Source organism: Pseudorca crassidens, chromosome 4, assembly GCF_039906515.1.
Source record: "Pseudorca crassidens isolate mPseCra1 chromosome 4, mPseCra1.hap1, whole genome shotgun sequence".
Classification (NCBI taxonomy): domain Eukaryota; kingdom Metazoa; phylum Chordata; class Mammalia; order Artiodactyla; family Delphinidae; genus Pseudorca; species Pseudorca crassidens.
Genome location: NC_090299.1, coordinates 66424056 through 66444208, shown reverse-complemented (window position 1 = coordinate 66444208; position 20153 = coordinate 66424056). Strand labels below are relative to the sequence as shown.

At 40.7% G+C, this 20153-nt stretch overlaps 1 protein-coding gene across 4 annotated transcripts in view; it reads left to right on the top strand.

Annotated features, from left to right (window-relative positions):
- ATP8A1 (ATPase phospholipid transporting 8A1) overlaps window positions 1-20153 on the top strand; it is a 235562-nt gene that overhangs the window by 17212 nt on the left and 198197 nt on the right. For all 4 annotated transcript variants that reach the window (XM_067735836.1, XM_067735834.1, XM_067735838.1 and 1 more), the window contains exon 2: window positions 19472-19586. In XM_067735836.1, the coding sequence (XP_067591937.1) occupies window positions 19472-19586 (115 nt within the window). The remainder of the gene's footprint in view (window positions 1-19471; window positions 19587-20153) is intronic.

The window sequence follows — 20153 nt, the reverse complement described above, 5'->3', positions numbered from 1 at the left end:
TCCGCAACGGGAGAGGCCACAACAGTGAGAGGCCCGCGTACCGCAAAAAAAAAAAAGAAAGAAAGAAAGCAATAAAGGTGATAAAATCATTTGTCTTCTACACATCTTGCTGTGCCAAATGTCCCCATATTATATTTGCACAGTTGATTTATATAGGCCTTAGTATAGGATCTTCAATTTATTGAACCTCTCAAAACCTTCCTGAATTGATTCGTTTATGTCATCTGCACATTTATCAATCGTGCCATTTATGTCCTTATCTTATTCTGTCATTGGGACCCAGGCCGTCTGGCTCCAGATCGCTCAGGAAGTTATGCGCCTACTTTAACTCTCCAGGGGTCCCTTGGATCATAACAGAGCCTCATGAGACTCAGTCTTTGGGGTCTCTCACTCTGCCTGGTATTACCCTGGTTTGTTCTCTGTCTATCTACTCCATGCTCTTCATACCTTCACCATACACGTGGCTTCATTGGGGGGTGCCGCGACCTGCCTCCAGCCGAACTCTCCAGGCTCAGTCTGGTCCCTGCTCAGTGCCGAGTCTGCCTGCTTGCGTCTCTGGACCACAAGTCCACTTTCTCAGAAGGAAGTCCAGTTGGCCCTGCTGGTCAGGTGCACCTGTTGATCATGACTCCCAGGGCCAGGGGACTAGGCCAGGAGAGGGGAGGAGGGGCAGGAGCCAGGGGTGACCCAGACTAGACTGCTTCAGAAGGGCTTGTGGGAAGGGGGAACCAAAGGAAGGCTCCAGTATGCGTCCCCTTGTGGATGTTTGTCAACCAGTTGTGAATCCACATTGTTACCTAATCATGGGATCCAGTGTCTCAGGTTTTTAAGAACAGGGTGAGTCTAACCTTGTTGAAGTTCAGAATGCTAAGGATTTGGCCAGTAACATTTATTGTTCAGGTTTAGGTTAATGTAAAGGATCTTTTTTATAGGGGAAAAATTCCTTTTACTCCCTTGGGTATGAGAAACACCACTTTAAAAACAACGAACCCCTACTCAATGTTAACTGAATTCTCAACACAAAAGGGAAATGTTCCTTTTAACTTTTGAATTATTTTCAGAAATTAACCTTAAATCCTTTAGAAGCTGTAGATCTCATTATATAAATATGTGAACTCTGAAAGCATGTCTCTAGACTGCCCTTTTCATGAACAGTAGTTTATAATGTACAGGATCCATCTACTTTCCTTTTTAGAACATTGGGACCTTTCTCATTCACCATGGTTCTTCTGTGGTTAATGACAGTTCACTTAATTCTTCTGCAAGTTCTCATGGTTCTATAGATTTTTAAATGCTATACATGTGTGTATACACACATGCTACAAGATATGAATCTATTTAGAACATCTAGGTGCTACCTTGTCTTTTTTCTTTTTAAAATAATTCCCTACCTTCTCTTTTGCTTTAGTTCCTCCAGCTATTTGTTCCAACCTTCCTAGTTTTAGGATGATTATCCTTGATGGAGAATGAAGTGAAGCCGGAGAAGTAGGGGTTGAGGAGTTCTGCTTTTTATTGTCCGTTAACATTACACCATCTATTGCAGGCAGCAGACTTACCCCATCAATTCCTTGTATTCCAAATGGAAGGAAGAAAACACCTCTGTAATCTCTAACATTTTTTAAAACACCTTTCCTCCATTTTCAGATGTCTGTACATCTGTTATTATTGGCTATTAAACATGTAAGCCTATTTCCAACCTTTCCTTCCCATGATCTTTTTATCTGCTTTTCCTTGTTCAAGGACTTCTTGTGCTGCAACAATGGTCTCTTTGACCACACTTCCGTTTTCCCCCTAGACAGGACCTTTCACAATTAGTCACCATGTTACTTCAGACAGCCTTCCGGACTTCTTTCTGCCCCTTTTGGGTCTTGATGCTAACTTGAAATACATCCTCTTGAAATCTAGAACACATGTCTGGCTTAGCCTGGTATTTCCCTCTTTGACTGCCAAAAGCTCTTTGGTACAGTTATGTTTTCTACTAGCTTTATCACTTCTGCGTTGATTAGAATCCAGTCCATAGTTAGCAATTCCTCATCTTGTTTCCTATACCTTCTCAAGAGATGAATTTGCTGCCAAGACAAGTAAATGATGCTTTTAGCTAATTGAGCCTTCTAGGAGATGCCTGATGGATGTCTGGTGGTCGAAACCCCTCGCTGCTAGTGCAGTCTGTTTCTATGCCAATGTTTTATCTATATTGGGAACATACCACTTACTTCTGCTGACTGACCAAAGAATCTATGGGTTATCCCCAAGGGGATATCATTAGATTCCTTTTATCTTTCATTGTTCTGCTTCCTTTTCCTGTTAAGCATGATTTGGCATTCATAAGTGTTTTCTTTATTATTTGCAGTAACTCAGCATGCCCGAGATGATTATTTTTCTAGGTTAGTATCCAAAGCTGGCAGCAGAAGAAATTGAGTGCTTACTGTGTGTGAGGCCCAACACTAGGCATGCATAGGTTTCCATGTAATACTGCTTAAGGCTAGCCTTTCCTCTGAATGTCAGGAATACTTTTTTCAGTTTCTACCACTTAGAATTTGTAGTGCTACTTTTGGAGCTTGTTGCAGTTCAGCATGAGTGCAGGAAGTGTTAAGCCATTATTTTTTTTCCTCTTTTAGACAAGGAATAATGGTGATATGTTTTTACACTTGTTTATTTTTAGATCGGTTCCCACAAAGACACAGAAAAATATCACTTACCATGTATGGTAATATTAGACAGGTCCTAATAGGAAGATATATTAGTGGGTATCAGGATCGGAACAAGATTGTAAAGTTCTAGGAATTTTTGGATACCTTATATTAAAGTAGAAAATTTAGTAAACATTTATTGCATTCAAGGGACTTCCCTGAAGTGTTATTTATGTTACTTCTCCATATTAGAGTAGTACCTGATAGATACACACATGTGCCCTTATGCCTGTCCTGTTCTCTGTGCATAAGTCAGTTGCTATATACCTAAGTATACAGATCAAAAGATTAATATTGGAGTGTTCAAAAGACCACTGTATATTCAAAACTTTTGTAGGTGACACCTCAAGAATGAATGGTCAGGGAGACTGCTTAGACATGTAATAGCATCTACATTGCCATGAAGTAGGGGAAAGTCGTGGCTGGAAAAACTGTGTTGAGGTGGAATAGGGCCAGTAGAGGAGAAATGGGATCAGAGGGAGAGGCCAGGTCAAGCTTAGCTGTTGAATGAATAAATGCATCCAGTAGTGTTAAAGCTTTAGAACTGAGTTGGACTTCATCGATTTCCAAATATTATCCTGGCGCTGGTACTCACTGGCCCTTTGACCATCAGCAGTTCTCCACACAAGAAGCAAGTTTCCTCATCTTCATCATTTTGAGAAGAATTCCTGGGGGTGGGGTGGAGTGAACTCTTTTGTAAGATGAAGAACAATTTTTTTTGAAGCAGATAACCGTGTTTTACATCATCAGGGTAAGTGGATATTTTTTGTTATAACTTAAATGGGCTTGAGGGTAATGAGCTGGCATCACAGTTGCATAAACAAGAAGGTAAAGGAGAAGCTGGGAATGTGGGAAGCTTTTTGGCTGTTGTACAAGTTCCTTAGGATGGAAACCCCTAGATATCCCAGAACATGCTGGACTCAGGGCTTGGATAAGGCAGCTGTTAACATCAGAGGAGATCTTAGCAAGTAGGGCCTGTTGGGGAGGGTTCCAGGCAGCCTCATGATATTTTTGGGGGGCAGGGTAATTGCATTCCAGGTGGTTCCAGGTCATTGTTCCATGCAGAGCAGAAAAGCCAGCTAGTGACTGGGGGACAGAGAACAGGATTCGGCTCCTTGAAGAAGAAGAAAGGCCCAGTCCGGGTCCAGTATCAATGCCTACCTACGTTAGATGCGTGGTGGGACAGGACTTGGCTTTCAGCAGAGGACTGAAATGCCTCTGCTTAAATTCCACACTATGGAAGCTGAGCATAATCTTTATAAGTAGGTAGAGTAGTTCCCAGAATCAAATGAAAAGCTTTTACAGGAAGGTCAAGGAGCATGCACGGCAGCTGGACTAATGGACAGTTACTTTCGGATGCCACAGAATCTGTCTTATCTATGCTTATTAGCCTTTTCATATGTCTAGACTGGAAGTTGTCTGTGATTAGCTTAGCATGGCTCATGTGCGCACCTTTAAGTCAAAAAGGGGAATGGGGGCTTCCCTGGTGGTGCGGTGGTTGAGAGTCCGCCTGCTGATGCAGGGGACATGGGTTCGTGCCCCGGTCCGGGAAGATCCCACGTGCCGCGGAGCGGCTGGGCCCGTGAACCATGGCCGCTGAGCCTGCGCATCCGGGGCCTATGCTCCGCAATGAGAGAGGCCGCAGCAGTGAGGGGCCCGCATACTGCAAAAAAAAAAAAAAAGGGGGAATGGTATTTTTATGGACCAGTCCCTCAAGACTGCCTACGGTTGGGGGAGGGGAGTTCTCCAAGGAAAACCAAAGACTCTTTTCAGGAGAGGCAGACGCTGAGCTGGAATGAACAACAGATGTTCACTGCGTAGAGCTTGAATCAATATTCGGTACAGGGAAGGTGTATTGATGCAATTGAAAATTTCATTTCCCCTCTGGCTATTGCAGTCATGGTCTAGAAATTTGAGATGCATTGCTGAATAGTTTCTATTTAATTTCGGTGCTTTTAAAGGTGTTTATTTCTTCAGTGCCATATTTGAAACTGTAGTATGTAAGTCTTAACCTTTAAAGGACCGAGTTCATTGTTTCCAGAGTGGTGGTTCCTTCCTTTTGTTCCCTCTCTGTCTGAACAGCTGCTGTCAGTCTCACAACTGAACGTTTGAAATGACCGTTCTGCTCCAACAATGCAGAACATGGGATTTCAAATCTCTTTTGTAGCTCTAGTAACTGCTTCTGTATTTCTAATTAAATAAACAATATATATGGTAACCACTAAAAGCAAAATAAATAAAATACAAATGTCTAAATTATTCAGCCAAAGATTGCTTTGCTCCAGAAACTTGAACCAAAAAAATATGTATGTAAGTTGAGGACTTTTAATTTATTATTATTTTTTGCAGGGAACAAAATTAAAACCTATTAAACCTTGGAAAAGATCATGGGTAATGCTCATAATTTCCTACTAACTAGCACCTAACTTTAATCACACCTAAGTTCTGCAGTTGTACCCCTGAAGTCTCTGGCTAGTTTTCCAGTTAATATTCTTTCATTACACTGTTGTCTAAAGACTTCATTCTAGCTCAAGAAATGCGAGCAATTAATATGGTCTCTTTAGTGTCTAATATTAGAAGCCGTTGAGTAAAAGGATATATAGTTGGATTCTCCTGAATATGTTTAGGATATAATGTAGATATTATGATTCCAATTACAGCCTTACTTATAATCGTGATAAAGTCGAGTCTGCAAAAGCATAATGGTTCAAAACCATATTACCATGCAACAGAATGATTTCGTGTCTTGTTCTCTTCTCCCTCCTACCTACCCACCCCTGCTTCTGTTACATAACCCCATACAGATGACAATTTTAGGAAAACATGTACTTGCTAAATATTAATTTATAAAATTGTAGGGTAAAATTTATTTTACTCTCTAGATTTATTCACTGGTCACAACTTTAAATATTATGCAAAAAGTTTTTTACATGTTAGTACCTACCTCAGTGTGTTCCTAAGACTTGTTTTACCCATCTCAAGTGTTTTGAAGGAAAGATTAACTTTATATAATCTCTGGATAGAGGATACACTGACAGGAACCGTTTGAGTGATAGTATTGTGCTACATTGCTAACATAATCATTTAATCCTCCTATGAACCCTATTTTACGTGAGGAAGCTGAGGCTCAGACATAAAACAGTTTGCCCAGTGTTATGTAGAAGTGTCATAATCTGAATTTGAACACAGATCTGACTACAAAACATGTTCCTTCTCCCCACAGTCTACCTTTTTGATTTCAGCAATAAAAATAGGAGCTAGAATGTTTGTGTGTGCATGAAGAGCCAGGCAGTGTCCTGGGTACTTTTTACACATGCACTATCTCATTTAGTCTGTACACACAATCCTGTGAAAGAAGGTAAGCAGCTAGAGTTAAGTAATCTAAGATAACCATACCTCACAAATAAGGGACCTAAACTGTCTCTCTCTCACTCCATGGTCTGTACCACCAGTCACGATTCTGTAGTGCCTTCCTTGATCAGACCCTGTGTTTTCAATATTATTGATTACCATGTTATAATGAGAAAAAGCTGTGTGATATCTAAGGCTAGGGTTGTTTGGTTGTAAAGAGAATTCTGTGAAGTCATTAATCATTTGTTATATTTAAAGTTCTAGATTTCTTTCAAGTCTTGGGCTTTGGTTGGAGTAGCATCAGACAGTGGGTATATGTGGCATCATACAGGATGAAATGATGAGAGACATGGAGAGGCTATGAGGGTCAGACCAGCTCCACCTCCAAAAAAATATCCTGTATCATCTACTTCATCTCTGTCACCACTCTCTCACCCAGGCCCCGTTCGTTGTCTTTTACCTGAATTGTCACAGTAGCCTCAAAATGATCTTCCTACCTAAAAGTTTTCCGTGGATTCCTACCACATGAAGGATATAAATTCGGGTTTCTTTTTGTCTCTCCCAATCTGGCCGTGCCCCTTCTTGTTTGATGGCGTCCCCTGTTCACTGTCACGGGTCTTCATGTTCCTGGAAATGCCAAGCTCATTCCTGCCACCTTGGCTTTGCTCCTGCTGTTCCCCGGTTGTGTTTACACTGTCCTTTATCTTTTCTCATTGAGGGCTCAGCTCAGCTTCTCAGTACCTCTCTTACCACTCAATAGAAAGCTGCAATAGCAGTAATGATAACAGCAACAACAGTGAGAACAGCTGACATTTACTGAGCTCTTACTGAATGCCAGCCATTGCTCTCTACATGGATTAACTACCAGGTCCTTCACAAGCCCCCTTTGAGGTAGGTATTATTATCGACTCCATTATATAGATGCTGAAACTGAGGCACAGAGAATTCTGCCAATCATTTTATCAATCACCTGTTTTACGTCATCATACTCACCATGATCTGTAATTATCTTGCTTTCTTCTGGAAAATAAGTTCCCGAGAGAAGGGAACCTTATCTTATTTTAAGCTGTTTCTGCAGCTTTAAAAAAAAAAAAAGCCTGGCACATAGTAGGCACTTAAATATGTTGAATGAATGAATGAACAAATGAATGAGCTAATGAACAACAGGTCTTACTGATTGGGTTGTGATAAATTATGACAAGAAATGGAAAATTTCTGAGATGATGCTTCTGCTATAATTGTAGGAGAGGGCACAAAGCCTTTCGCCTTAGCTATTGAGCATTTTTCTTCTCTACTGCATTATACTGTGTGCATTTGAGCACGTGACTGAATCTGGACAGAGGAAGAAAGGAAAACTAGGTGTCAACATACTCGGTAACCCAGTAGACACTGGTCAGTGGGTGGGTGCCAGGTGGTTGCTGGCAACAGATTATAGTCACTACTTATCTTTTCACATATGGAGATTCAGCCATGAGCACAAAGCACCGTTTGACTTTGTGCCTGTGTCTGGCTGCTGATTAGGTAAAGCAGCTGTTACTCTGAAACATCTGGCTCAAGTAAGGAAATTTCTTTTTTAATTTCCCTGTTCTTCTGAACAAATAAGGTATTGACTGTTTTCATCCAGGTGCCCAGTGGATACTAATTTCACAGGATTTTAAAGCTGAAAGAGAATTTCAGATTACGTATTCGCCTACCTTTCCCATTTTACAAGGGAAGGGAATAACTCCCAGGGATTATGTGCACAGGATCACATAAGTAATTAGTGGAAGAACCAGAGGTCGCCTCACAACCACTAAGTGGGTTTAATAATCAGATGCTGTTAGGCGAGGATGAACCAAGTGTTCACTTCAGGGCCATGATCGAGGTGCTGTCCCATCAGCATCTTATGCTTTCTTGATAGTGAAAATTATTGTTGGAAGTTGAAATGGACAGCAGGAGGATGGTGCTTCTATATCCTTATTTAGTAATACAAAGTAATATCTTGTAGTACATTCAGTAGCTAAAAGCGACGTGTGACTCTTTATTTCCCTATACTGAAATCACTGATGCTTCAGAAGTCTAGAAGTAGCATTTGGTCATTTTATAACCAAGAATGCAGAATTTGGTCTGGTAAAATCCCCAGGTTGGTGTGTGCTTAGGAAATACTAAGTAATTTCATCATTAATTAAAACAAACCACAATTCAGAAAACAACTGCTTTTCTGCTGGGGGAAATAATAATCAAGTGGGATATTACAAACACAAAATACAGAATTTTCAGTATACCTGGAATTCTGAATTACAGAATCATTGTCTATACTATTTGGCCTTTTCCTTATTTATTTCAATAAAAACTAGTCCAGAGTAGTTTATTTTGGGAGACTGGTTTGATTCTGGCTGGTCTTAAATGGGAAAAGAATTTGAAAAAGAATAGATACATGTATATGTATAACTGAATCATTTTGCTGTACAGCTGAAACTAACACAACATTCTTCATCAACTATGCTCCAATATAAAATAAAAAATTTTTTAAATGGTAAAAGGAAACAGGTAAAACTAAAAAAAAAAAAAAAGACCTTATAGGGACTTCCCTGGTGGTGCAGTGGTTGAGAGTCTGCCTGCCAATGCAGGGGACATAGGTTCGATTCCTGGTCCAGGAAGATCCCACATGCCGCGGAGCAACTAAGCCCATGCGCCACAACTACCGGCCTGCGCTCTAGAGCCTACAAGCCACAACTACTGAAGTTCACATGCCACAACTACTGAAGCCCATGTTCCGCAACGAGAAGCCACCGCAATGAGAAGCCCGCGTACCGCAACAAAGAGTAGCCCCCGCTCACCACAACTAGAGAAAGCCCGTGCACAGCAACAAAGACCCAACGCAGCCAAAAATAAATAAATAAATTTATTTTAAAAAAAGACATTATAGAACTTGGAGAGTATAACATCAAAAGAAGCTAAGGTATTTCAGAAGGCACTGTTGAGCCCTTGCTCATTTCTAATCCTTAAAGGAATGGCTGTGTGAAGGTGGCTGCAGAGGTTTCCTCTGTAGAACTGTTAGTGTCAGAAGAGTAATGATTCTTTAGTGGATGTCAAATACCTGACTGAGCACTGAGGACACTGGGGTGAATGCCTGAGTGATTCTCCTGGAGAATCCAAAACGTGGGGAAGGACTGTGTACCTGGTAGCATGATCATCATGAGCTTGTGTGTCTGTACTTGGCGGCAATGTTGAGATGCCCCCAAGAACTTGGAAAGGGGGAAAATGAGTTTACCTTTTTACTTCTGTGTAAGGTCAACACATGATAGGACCAGAGCCACCTGCATGAGGGGCAAATTTGTTCCTAGGCCTGCAGGTTTTGATTGTAATCCCACTGGCAGATAAAATGTCAGTTTGAATTTCGAGATGGAAATGTTCTGGAAAAGGGTGAGTCCGGGAGGTCAACATTGGCAGCACTCTTCTCAGCTCTGTGGAGGGGAAGAGAAGGGTTGGTGGACAGATCTGGTATCATGGCCCCATTGCCAGGGTGTTCCAACAGACTTTGGATTTTTTGGTCTGACAGTGCCTCAACCCCTGTTGTGGAATTGGGTGCATCAGGCTGTGCTGGCCCGATGCCGTTAGACTCATATCATCTAACGACCAGTGGGTTACCTCAGTGCTCACCAGACACCATCACTTGGTCTCTGGACTTTCTACATAGGCCACCAGGGGAGAATTCAATTAATTATGGGACCTCAGTTACTCTAGTTCCTGTGGCAATTATTTCTCTAGTAATAAACTTACTAACTGTCATTTTGGATTTATGCATCAGTCTTACAGGCTTGGATAACCTGTGTCTACTTCTAAGAGAAGGATCTGTTCTTGATATATTGTTAAATATATTTTCGCTCATTTGTTAATTCATTAGACACTGAGTGCTTACTGTGAGCCAGAGGTGTACTATTCAGATAACTCTCAGGGTAACAGGGGAAGCAGATGAATTAACAATTACAAGGTAGGGAATGACCACTCTGGACATTACTTTGGAGGCAGCGTGCCAGCCTCCCATTTCTGTAAGCTTCCACATACCAATTTATCATTATTTACTTCTATTAACTCTTTAGGTATAATAGATTGTTATGTACCTAACAAATATTAGTCATTTTGTTAAGTACTTTGCATAAATTCTTCCATTTAATAGCAACTATTCCATATAAAATTTCTATAAAATTTTGTAGACTGGGAAACTGAAGCCTAATGAGAGTAAGTAACTACTTAAAGTCACGTTTTATTCTTGGCTTTGCTGTTTGCCAGATGCTGTCCGTTTGACTATACTTGATAAGGGGTTTGAACGTGTTCCAAGATGGGCATCAGAGTTCACTCTGGACCATCTCAGTACTAACCCAGGGAGGATGGGTGCCTGAGGGGATCCCAGAAGCAGTCACCCAGACCCCTTGAAGTCCATTTCCATTAAATGTGGGAGTATCCTGTGCCTTCTTTGTGCAACTCTTGTGCTAAGAAAAGCTGCGAGAGATGGTTCCAGAGCCTGATTAAGGTCTGTTTCTTTCTGTTGGCACTCTTCACCTTTTGCATGACTTCAGGACAAAGAAGGCTCACCTGACCTTCAGGGAATACTCCATGAGAACTGTTAATGGATACATGGCCTCACTCTCCTCCACTGCGTTCCGTGAGGGGATGACACATGAGCTGGCTTGGTTCTCAGTAGACCTTAGAAGGCAGGACAAGTGGATTAAAAGCTACTAGTGAATTTTAATGACTTACGTAACCAAGGCCTCTAAATTACTAAACAAATCCCGAGGGACACAGCCTCCCTCCTTAAAACAAAAGGCAGACCACGTATGGGAAGGAATAACAAGGGTACCATCTAAGTTTTACCCGCTTTGGGGCAGAGTCGGTCGGGGGGATCCTTCCTTCGGTTACCTTCGCCACCACTGTACATCAATCTCTCACTGAAGGCATTGCCCAGGTGTGAACACAGAGGTCTTCATCTGGTCATCATAACTGTCGAAGGGGGCAGTTTGCAGAGAACATTTTTTTTTGGGGGGGGGATTTTATTTATTTATTTTTGAATTTTATTTTATTTTTTTATACAGCAGGTTCTTATTAGTTATCCATTTTATACATATTGGTGTATATATGTCAATCCCAATCTCCCAGTTCATCACACCACCACCCCTCCCCCTGCCACTTTCCCCCCTTGGTGTCCATACATTTGTTCTCTACATCTGTGTCTCAATTTCTGCACTGCAAACCAGTTCAGCTGTACCATTTTTCTAGGTTCCACATATATGCGTTAATATACAATATTTGTTTTTCTCTTTCTGACTTACTTCACTCTGTATGACAGTCTCTAGATACATCCACGTCTCTACAAATGACCCAATTTCGTTCCTTTTTATGGCTGAGTAATATTCCATTGTATATATGTACCACATCTTCTTATTCCATTCGTCTGTCGATGGGCATTTGGGTTGCTTCCATGACCTGGCTATTGTAAATAGTGCTGCAATGAACATTGGGGTGCATGTGTCTTTTTGAATTCTGGTTTTCTCTGGGTATATGCCCGGTAGTGGGATTGCTGGGTCATATGGTAATTCTATTGTTAGTTTTTTAAGGAACCTCCATACTGATCTTCATAGTGGCTGTATCAATTTACATTCCCACCAACAGTGCAAGAGGGTTCCCTTTTCTCCACACCCTCTCCAGCATTTGTTATTTGTAGATTTTCTGATGATGTCCATTCTAACTGGTGTGAGGTGATAGTTTTGATTTGCATTTCTCTAATAATTAGTGATGTTGAGCAGATTTCATGTGCTTCTTGGCCATCTGTATGTCTTCTTTGGAGAAATGTCTATTTAGGTCTTCTGCCCATTTTTGAATTGGGTTGTTTGTTTTTTTAATATTGAGCTGCATGAGCTGTTTATATATTTTGGAGATTAATCCTTTGTCCGTTGATTCGTTTGCAAATATTTTCTCCAATCCTGAGGGTTGTCTGTTCCTCTTGTTGTAGTTTTCTTTGCTTTCTAAAAGCTTTTGAGTTTCATTAGGTCCCATTTGCTTATTTTTGTTTTCATTTCCATTACTCTAGGAGGTGGGTCAAAAAATATCTTGCTGTGATTTATGTCAAACAGTGTTCTTCCTATGTTTTCCTCTAAGAGCTTTATAGTGTCCAGTCTTATATTTAGGTCTCTAATCCATTTTGAGTTTATTTTTGTGTATGGTGTTAAGGAATGTTCTAATTTCATTCTTCTACATGTAGCTGTCCAGTTCTCCCAGCACCACTTACTGAATAGACTGTCTTTTCTCCATTGTATATCCTTGCCTCCTTTGTCATAGATTAGTTGACCCTAGGTGCGTGGGTTTATTTCTGGGCTTTCTATCCTGTTCCATTGATCTATATCTCTGATTTTGTGCCAGTACCATATTGTCTCGATTACTGTAGCTCTGTAGTATAGTCTGAAGTCAGGGAGTCTGATTCCTCCAGCTCCGTTTTTTTCCCTCAAGACTGCTTTGGATCTTTGGGGTCTTTTGTATCTCCATACAAATGTCAAGATTTTTTGTTGTAGATCTGTAAAAAATACCATTGGTAATTTGTTAGGGATTGCATTGAATCTGTAGATTGCCTTGGGTAGTATAGTCATTTTCACAATCTTGATTCTTCCAATCCAAGAACATGGTACATCTCTCCATCTATTTGTATCATCTTTAATTTCTTTCATCAGTGTCATATAGTTTTTGGCATACAGGTCTTTTGTCTCCCTAGGTAGGTTTATTCCTAGGTATTTTATTCTTTTTGTTGCAATGGTAAATGGGAGTGTTTCCTTAATTTCACTTTCAGATTTTTCATCATTAGTATATAGGAATGAAAGAGATTTCTCTGCATTAATTTTGTATACTGCAACTTTACCAAATTCATTGATTAGCTCTAGTAGTTTTCTGGTGGCATCTTTAGGATTCTGTAGGTGTAGTATCACATCATCTGCTAACAGTGACAGTTTTACTTCTTCTTTTCCAATTTGTATTCCTTTTATTTCGTTTTGTTCTCTGATTGCCATGACTGGGATTCCAAAACTGTGTTGAATAATAGTGGTGAGAATGGACATCCTTGTCTTGTTTCTAATCTTAGAGGAAATACTTTCAGTTTTTCACCATTGAGAATGATGTTTGCTGTGGGTTTGTCATATATGGCCTTTATTATTTTGAGGTAGGTTCCCTCTATGCCCACTTTCTGGAGAGTTTTTATCATAAATGGGTGTTGAATTTTGTCAAAAGCTTTTTCTGCATCTATTGAGATGATCATATGGTTTTTCTTCTTCAGTTTTTTAATATGGTGAATCACATTGATTGATTTGCATATATTGAAGAATCCTTGCATTCCTGGGATAAATCCCACTCGATCATGGTGTATGATCCTTTTAATGTGTTGTTGGATTCTGTTTAGTAGTATTTTGTTGAGGATTTTTGCATCTATATTCATGAGTGATATTGGTCTGTAATTTTCTTTTTTTTTGTCGTATCTTTGTCTGGTTTTGGTATCAGGGTGATGGTGGCCTCATAGAATGAGTTTGGGAGTGTTCCTTCCTCTGCAATTTTTGGAAGAATTTGAGAAGGATGGGTTTTTGCTCTTCTCTAAATGTTTGATAGAATTCACCTGTGAAGCCATCTGGTGCTGGACTTTTGTTTGTTGGAAGATTTTTAATCCCAATTTCAATTTCATTACTTGTGATTGGTCTGTTCATATTTTCTGTTTCTTCCTGGTTCAGTCTTGGAAGGTTATACCTTTCTAAGAATTCGTCCATTTTTTCCTGGTTGTCCATTTTATTGCCATAGAGTTGCTTGTAGTAGTTTCTTAGGATGCTTTGTATTGCTGCGGTGTCTGTTGTAACTTCCCCTTTTTCATTTCTAATTTTAATGATTTGAGTCCTCTCTTTTTCCTGATGAGTCTCATTAATGGTTTATCAATTTTGTTTATCTTCTCAAAGAACCATCTTTTAGTTTTATTGATCTTTGCTATTGTTTTCTTTGTTTCTGTTTCACTTATTTCTGCTCTGATCCTTATGATTTCTTTTCTTCTACTAACTTTGGGTTTTGTTTGCTCTTCTTTCTCTAGTTCTTTTAGGTGTAAGATTAGGTTGTTTATTTGAGATGTTGTTTCTTGAGGTAGGATTGTATTGCTATGAACTTCCCCCTTAGAACTGCTTTTGCTGCATCCCTTAGGTTTTGCATCATCATGTTTTCATTATCATTTGTCTCTAGGTATTTTTTGATTTCCTCTTTGATTTCTTCAGTGATCTCTTGGTTATTTAGTAATGTATTCTTTAGCCTCCATGTGTTTGTGTTTTTACATTTTTTTCCCTGTAACTGTTTTCTAATCTCATAGCGTTGTGGTCAGAAAAGATGCTTGATATGATTTAAATTTGCTGAGGCTTGATTTGTGACCCAAGGTGTGATCAATCCTGGAGAATGTTCCATGCACACTTGAGAAGAAAGTGTAATCTGCTGTTTTTGGATGGAGTGTCCTATAAATATCAATTAAATCTATCTCGTCTATTGTTTCGTTTAAAGCTTCTGTTTCCTTATGTATTTTCGTTTTGGATGATCTGTCCATTGGTGTAAGTGAGGTGTTAAAGTCCCCCACTATTATTGTGTTCCTGTCAGTTTCCTCTTTTATAGCTGTTAGCAGTTGCCTTTTGTATTGAGGTGCTCCTATGTTGGGTGCACATATATTTATAATTGTTATATCTTCTTCTTAGATTGATCCCTTGATCATTATGTAGTGTCCTTCCTTGTCTCTTGTAACATTCTTTATTTTAAAGTCTATTTTATCTGATATGAGTATTGCTACTCCGGCTTTCTTTTGATTTCCATTTGCATGGAATATCTTTTTCCATACCCTCACTTTCAGTCTGTATGTGTCCCTAGGTCTGAAGTGGGTCTCTTGTAGACAGCATATATATGGGTCTTGTTTTTATCCATTCAGCGAGCCTGTGTCTTTTGGTTGGAGCATTTAGTCCATTCACGTCTAAGGTAATTATCGATATGTATGTTCCTATTACTGTTTTCTTGATTGTTTTAGGTTTGTTTTTGTAGGTCCTTTACTTCTCTTGTGTGTCCCACTTAGAGATGTTCCTTTAGCATTTGTTGTAGAGCTGGTTTGGTGGTGCTGAATTCTCTTAGCTTTTGCTTGTCTGTAAACCTTTTCATTTCTCCTTCGAATCTGAATGAGATCCTTGCCGGGTAGAGTAATCTCGGTTGTAGGTTCTTCCCTTTCATCACTTTAAATATGTCATGCCACTCCTTTCTGGCTTGTAGAATTTCTGCTGAGAAATCAGCTGTTAACCTTATGGGAGTTCCTTTGTATGTTATTTGTCTTTTTTCCCTTGTTGCTTTCAATAATTTTTCTTTATTTTTTGCCAATTTGATTACTATGTGTCTCAGCATGTTTCTCCTTGGGTTTATCCTATATGGGACTCTCTGCGCTTCCTGGACTTGGGTAGCTATTTCCTTTTCCATGTTAGGGAAGTTTTCGACTATAATCTCTTGAAATATTTTCTCTGGTCCTTTCTCTCTCTCTTCTCCTTCTGGGACCCCTATAATGCGAATGTTGTTGCGTTTAATGTTGTCCCAGAGGTCTCTTAGTCTGTCTTCATTTCTTTTCATTCTTTTTCTTTATTCTGTTCCACAACAGTGAACTCCACCATTCTGTTTTCCAGGTCACTTATGCCTCAGTTATTCTGCTATTGATTCCTTGTAGTGTATTTTTCATTTCAGCTATTGTATTGTTCATCTCTGTTTGTTTGTTCTTTAATTTTTCTAGGTCTTTATAAACTTTTCTTGCATCTTCTCCATCTTTGCCTCCATGCTTTTTCTGAGGTCCTGGATAATCCTCACTATTGTTATTCTGATTTCCTTTTCTGGAAGGTTGCCTATCTCCACTTCATTTAGTTGTTTTTCTGGGGTTTTATCTTGTTCCTTCATCTGGTACATAGCCCTCTGTCTTTTCATCTTGTCTATCTTTCTGTGAATGTGGTTTTTGCTCCACAGGCTGCAGGATTGTAGTTCTCCTTGCTTCTGCTGTCTGCCCTCTGGTGGATGAGGCTATCTAAGAGGCTCGTGCAAGTTTCCTGATGGGAGGGACTGGTGGTGGGTAGAGCTGGCTGTTGCTCTGGTCGGCAGAGTTCAGTAGAACTTTAATCTGCTTGTCTGCTGATGGGTGGGGCTGGGTTCCCTCCCTGTTGGTTATTTGGCCTGAGGTGACCCAACACTGTAGCCTACCTGGGCCCTTTGGTGGGGCTCATGGCGGACTCTGGGAGGGCTCACGCCAAGGAGTACTTCCCAGAACTTCTGCTGCCAGTGTTCTTGTCCCAAGGTGAGACACAGCCACCCCCCACCTCTGCAGGAGACCCTCCAACACTAGCAGGTAGGTCTGGATCAGTCTCCTGTGGGGTCACTGCTCCTTACCCTGGGTCCCCGTGCACACACTACTTTGTATGTGCCCTCCCAGAGTGGAGTCTCTGTTTCCCCCAGTCCTGTCGAAGTCTTGTAATCAAATCCCGCTAGCCTTCAAAGTCTGATTCTCTAGGAATTCCTCTTCCCATTGCCGGAACCCCAGGTTGGGAAGCCTGACGTGGGGCTCAGAACCTTCACTCCAGTGGGTGGACTTGTGTGGTATTAAGTGTTCTCCAGTTTGTGAGTCACCCACCCAGCAGTTATGCGATTTGATTTTATTGTGATTGCGCCCCTCCTCCCATCTCATTGTGGCTTCTCCTTTGTCTTTGCATGTGGGGTATCTTTTTTGGTGAGTTCCAGCATCTTCTTGTCAATCATTGTTCAGCAGTTAGTTGTGATTCTGGTGCTCTTGCAAGGGGGAGCGAGAGCACGTCCTTCTACTCCGCCACCTTGAACCAATCTCCTGCAGAGAACATTTTTAAAAGAAAAAAAACATAAAAACAGAGTTGTCTGGTGCATATTGATCGGTTATAGGGGATGTGTTCACCTGTAACCCAGAAGTATGAGACCAAAATTTAAGGAAAGAGGCGATTCCAATCCCTTTTTCCTAGGAGGGTCCTTTGCCCCAAGAAATTTTTGAATACAGATTCATACGTGATGGGGAGAGGTGATGTCCAAGTTTACCTGGCAGCATTTGAAACCCCAGTATAAATGGATGTGTCAGGTAAGGAGTGATACCTAACACCTCAACTGAGAACGTTACGTAAAGTAAGTACAACTTGAGGATATCAGTTCAAAGCCGAGTGGAGAGCTGGTTTTCTTGAGGCACTTTGTCCAGTTAAGGTACTGTAAACAGTACACTACGGTCTTTGTGCTGTCATCAAGGAAAATCTAATAAAAGATTTCTAAGAATTTTAATATTGCTGTGCCTCTGATAATCCATGACTTAGTCTGTTCAGGCTGCTTTAATAAAATACTATAGACTGGCCGGTTTATGAATAACAAATTTACTTCTCACAGTTCTGGAGCCTGGGAAGTCCAAGATCAAGGCCCTGGCAGATTAGGTGTCTGGTGAGGGCCTGCCTTCTGGTTCATAGAGGACCGTCTTCTTGCTGTGTCCTCACATGGTGGGGGCGGGGGGAGGGATCTCTCTGGGACCTCTTTTAAAAGGGGCACTAATCCCTCTTATGAGGATTCCACCATCATGACCTAATCACCTCGAAAAAATTTCTCCTCCTAATACCATCACATCCAGGGTTAGGATTTCAACACATGGATTTTGGAGGAGACATAAACATTCAGTCTTTAGCAATCCCTATATGGAATTTTGATTGTATACAGTAGGGAGGAAAGTTTGTGTTGCGTCTAAAACATGGTGTAGTGACAGATAATTATTAACCATGTGACCATGGGCAAAGCTGCTGATGTGTCTAAGACTGCAAAATGAGTGTGACAGTACCTAGTTTGGATCCCTGTGACCTCCAACGTGATGAGTATAAAGTGTGGCTCTCACCCTGTGCCTCTCTCCTTGGCAAGCTTTCGTTGGCTCACTACCAACGAGAGGATGTGATCCAGACTTCTTCACAAGCGTGAGAGGTCCTTTTAAACCTGGCCTGTGTGCTTTTTCAGCACTGTATCTCACCTGTCTTTACCTTGCCTTTTGTATATTCTTCAACAGTGTTGTCCTGTGTGCACTGCCCTGCACACAGTTACACTGTTTCTCACCTGCCGGGTCCCTATGCTCATGTTCTGCCCCTTTGTAGGAAGCTCCTATGATTTTCTGGTTTCATAGGGTAACGGAACCCCACAGGCAAGCTTTTATTGTACAGTTTGTTACCAGCACATGGCTGTCATCAGTTTCTTTATCAGTGGGTGGAGAATCATTTGCTTGCTCTCAAAGAAATGGGCACGTAACAAGTCCTTTGTCATTTAGTTTTTATTTATTTGGCAAACATTTATTGAGTACCTGCTGTTTGTTAGTACTGGTATTGGAAGATAAGTAGCACCCCAGCTATGGCCCCAGGGAATTCCATTCTGGTAGGGGACAGACTCAAGGGACAGGGGAGGTACAGAGGCCTGTGGGAACATAGTGAAGATGCACTGACTTTAGCACCAGAGAATACTTCAGAAGAGACCGCTGTCGGCAGGTCTTTTGGGAGGAGTTGGCACTGACTAGGCAGAAAAGAGAAGAAAAGTGGGTATTTGAGATAAAGTACTGTTGGTGACTCGAGGAAAGGGGTAAGGGACTGATTTAATTCAGTCTCATTTAATTCTCACTGGAAAGTAAAATAAGCAGTTTAAAATTTTTTCTGTTCTTCTAGAAGCTGCATGTATTTTTTAAAGTGTTGTCAACATTGCAGCAAGGTGTTACCCAGCAGAAATTGCCCGTATCTGTTTACGTTGTTTCAGTGATGGTGAGGTGACTTGATCTTAAGAAACTTAAGATCATTCATAAACATAAATTCTAATTACTGGAAAGATTAAGATGATCATAGTGAGTTAGATCATTGTGGTGGTTGCCTATTTAAACCTTAATGTTGATCTTTTTCTCTGTGTTTATTCACAAAGAAAGAGCAAAACCAGAAAAGCATTAAATGTGTATGCTTAAAATTTCAGAATGTATTGTCATTACCTCTGTCTTGTTAGTCTTATCTAAAAGTGTAAACCATTTTACAATTTTGTGTTACTTTTGGACATATCTTTGTGTAATGAAAGGAAATAAGTTGAACATTTCTGGGGAAAAGATGGGTACAAATTAAAAATTGATGTTACTCTTTTTGAAATGGGTCAGCTTTCACATGACTGTTAAGTGCTGCCTTTCAAATTTAGTAGAAACGTTAAATGTGGGGATTTTTCCTTTTATTAGAATAGAAGCAACACCAATAACAGGGAAGTAGATAGCTTTTAACAGATTTTAGGCTCTAGGATAGTTATGAAATGTGTTTTTGGTCTGGATAATAAAATGAAACATTTCTTATCAAATAAGACTCTCTCTCTTTAAGGTTATGAGAAGACTGAAGATGTTTCGGAGAAGACTTCACTGGCTGACCAGGAGGAAGTAAGGACTATATTCATCAACCAGCCCCAGCTGACAAAATTCTGCAATAACCATGTCAGGTAAGAAACCAAAGAATGCTTGGGACTAGCTATTACAGCAGAACTTGGGAGGACATCTCCCCTGCCGGACCAAAATGAAAATGCTTGCAAGGAGTTTTCAGTGAAATCAGTTTAATATTTAAGAGCTTACTGGAGGCAGTGTGTATCAGCCGTTTCTCCATCTTCTAGCCAAGAAGGAGATGTTAATAAGAATCTAGAGGGCTTCCCTGGTGGCGCACTGGTTGAGGGTCTGCCTGCCGATGCAGGGGACATGGGTTTGTGCCCCGGTCCGGGAAGATCCCACATACCACGGAGCGGCTGGGCCCGTGAGCCATGGCCGCTGAGCCTGCGCGTCCAGAGCCTGTGCTCCGCAACGGGAGAGGCCACAACAGTGAGAGGCCCGCGAACCGCAAAAAAACAAACAAAAGAATCTAGAAGCAGGAAGGAGAAGGGCTAAGCAGCCATATGTATGCTACCAGTTCTAGTTTCAGTATCTGAATAATGAAAACTGTTCATGGGTATGTGCCTTTGTCTTAAACCTGTTAATAGATGCATGAACCGTTGTTTTTGATTAACAAGTTTTCACCT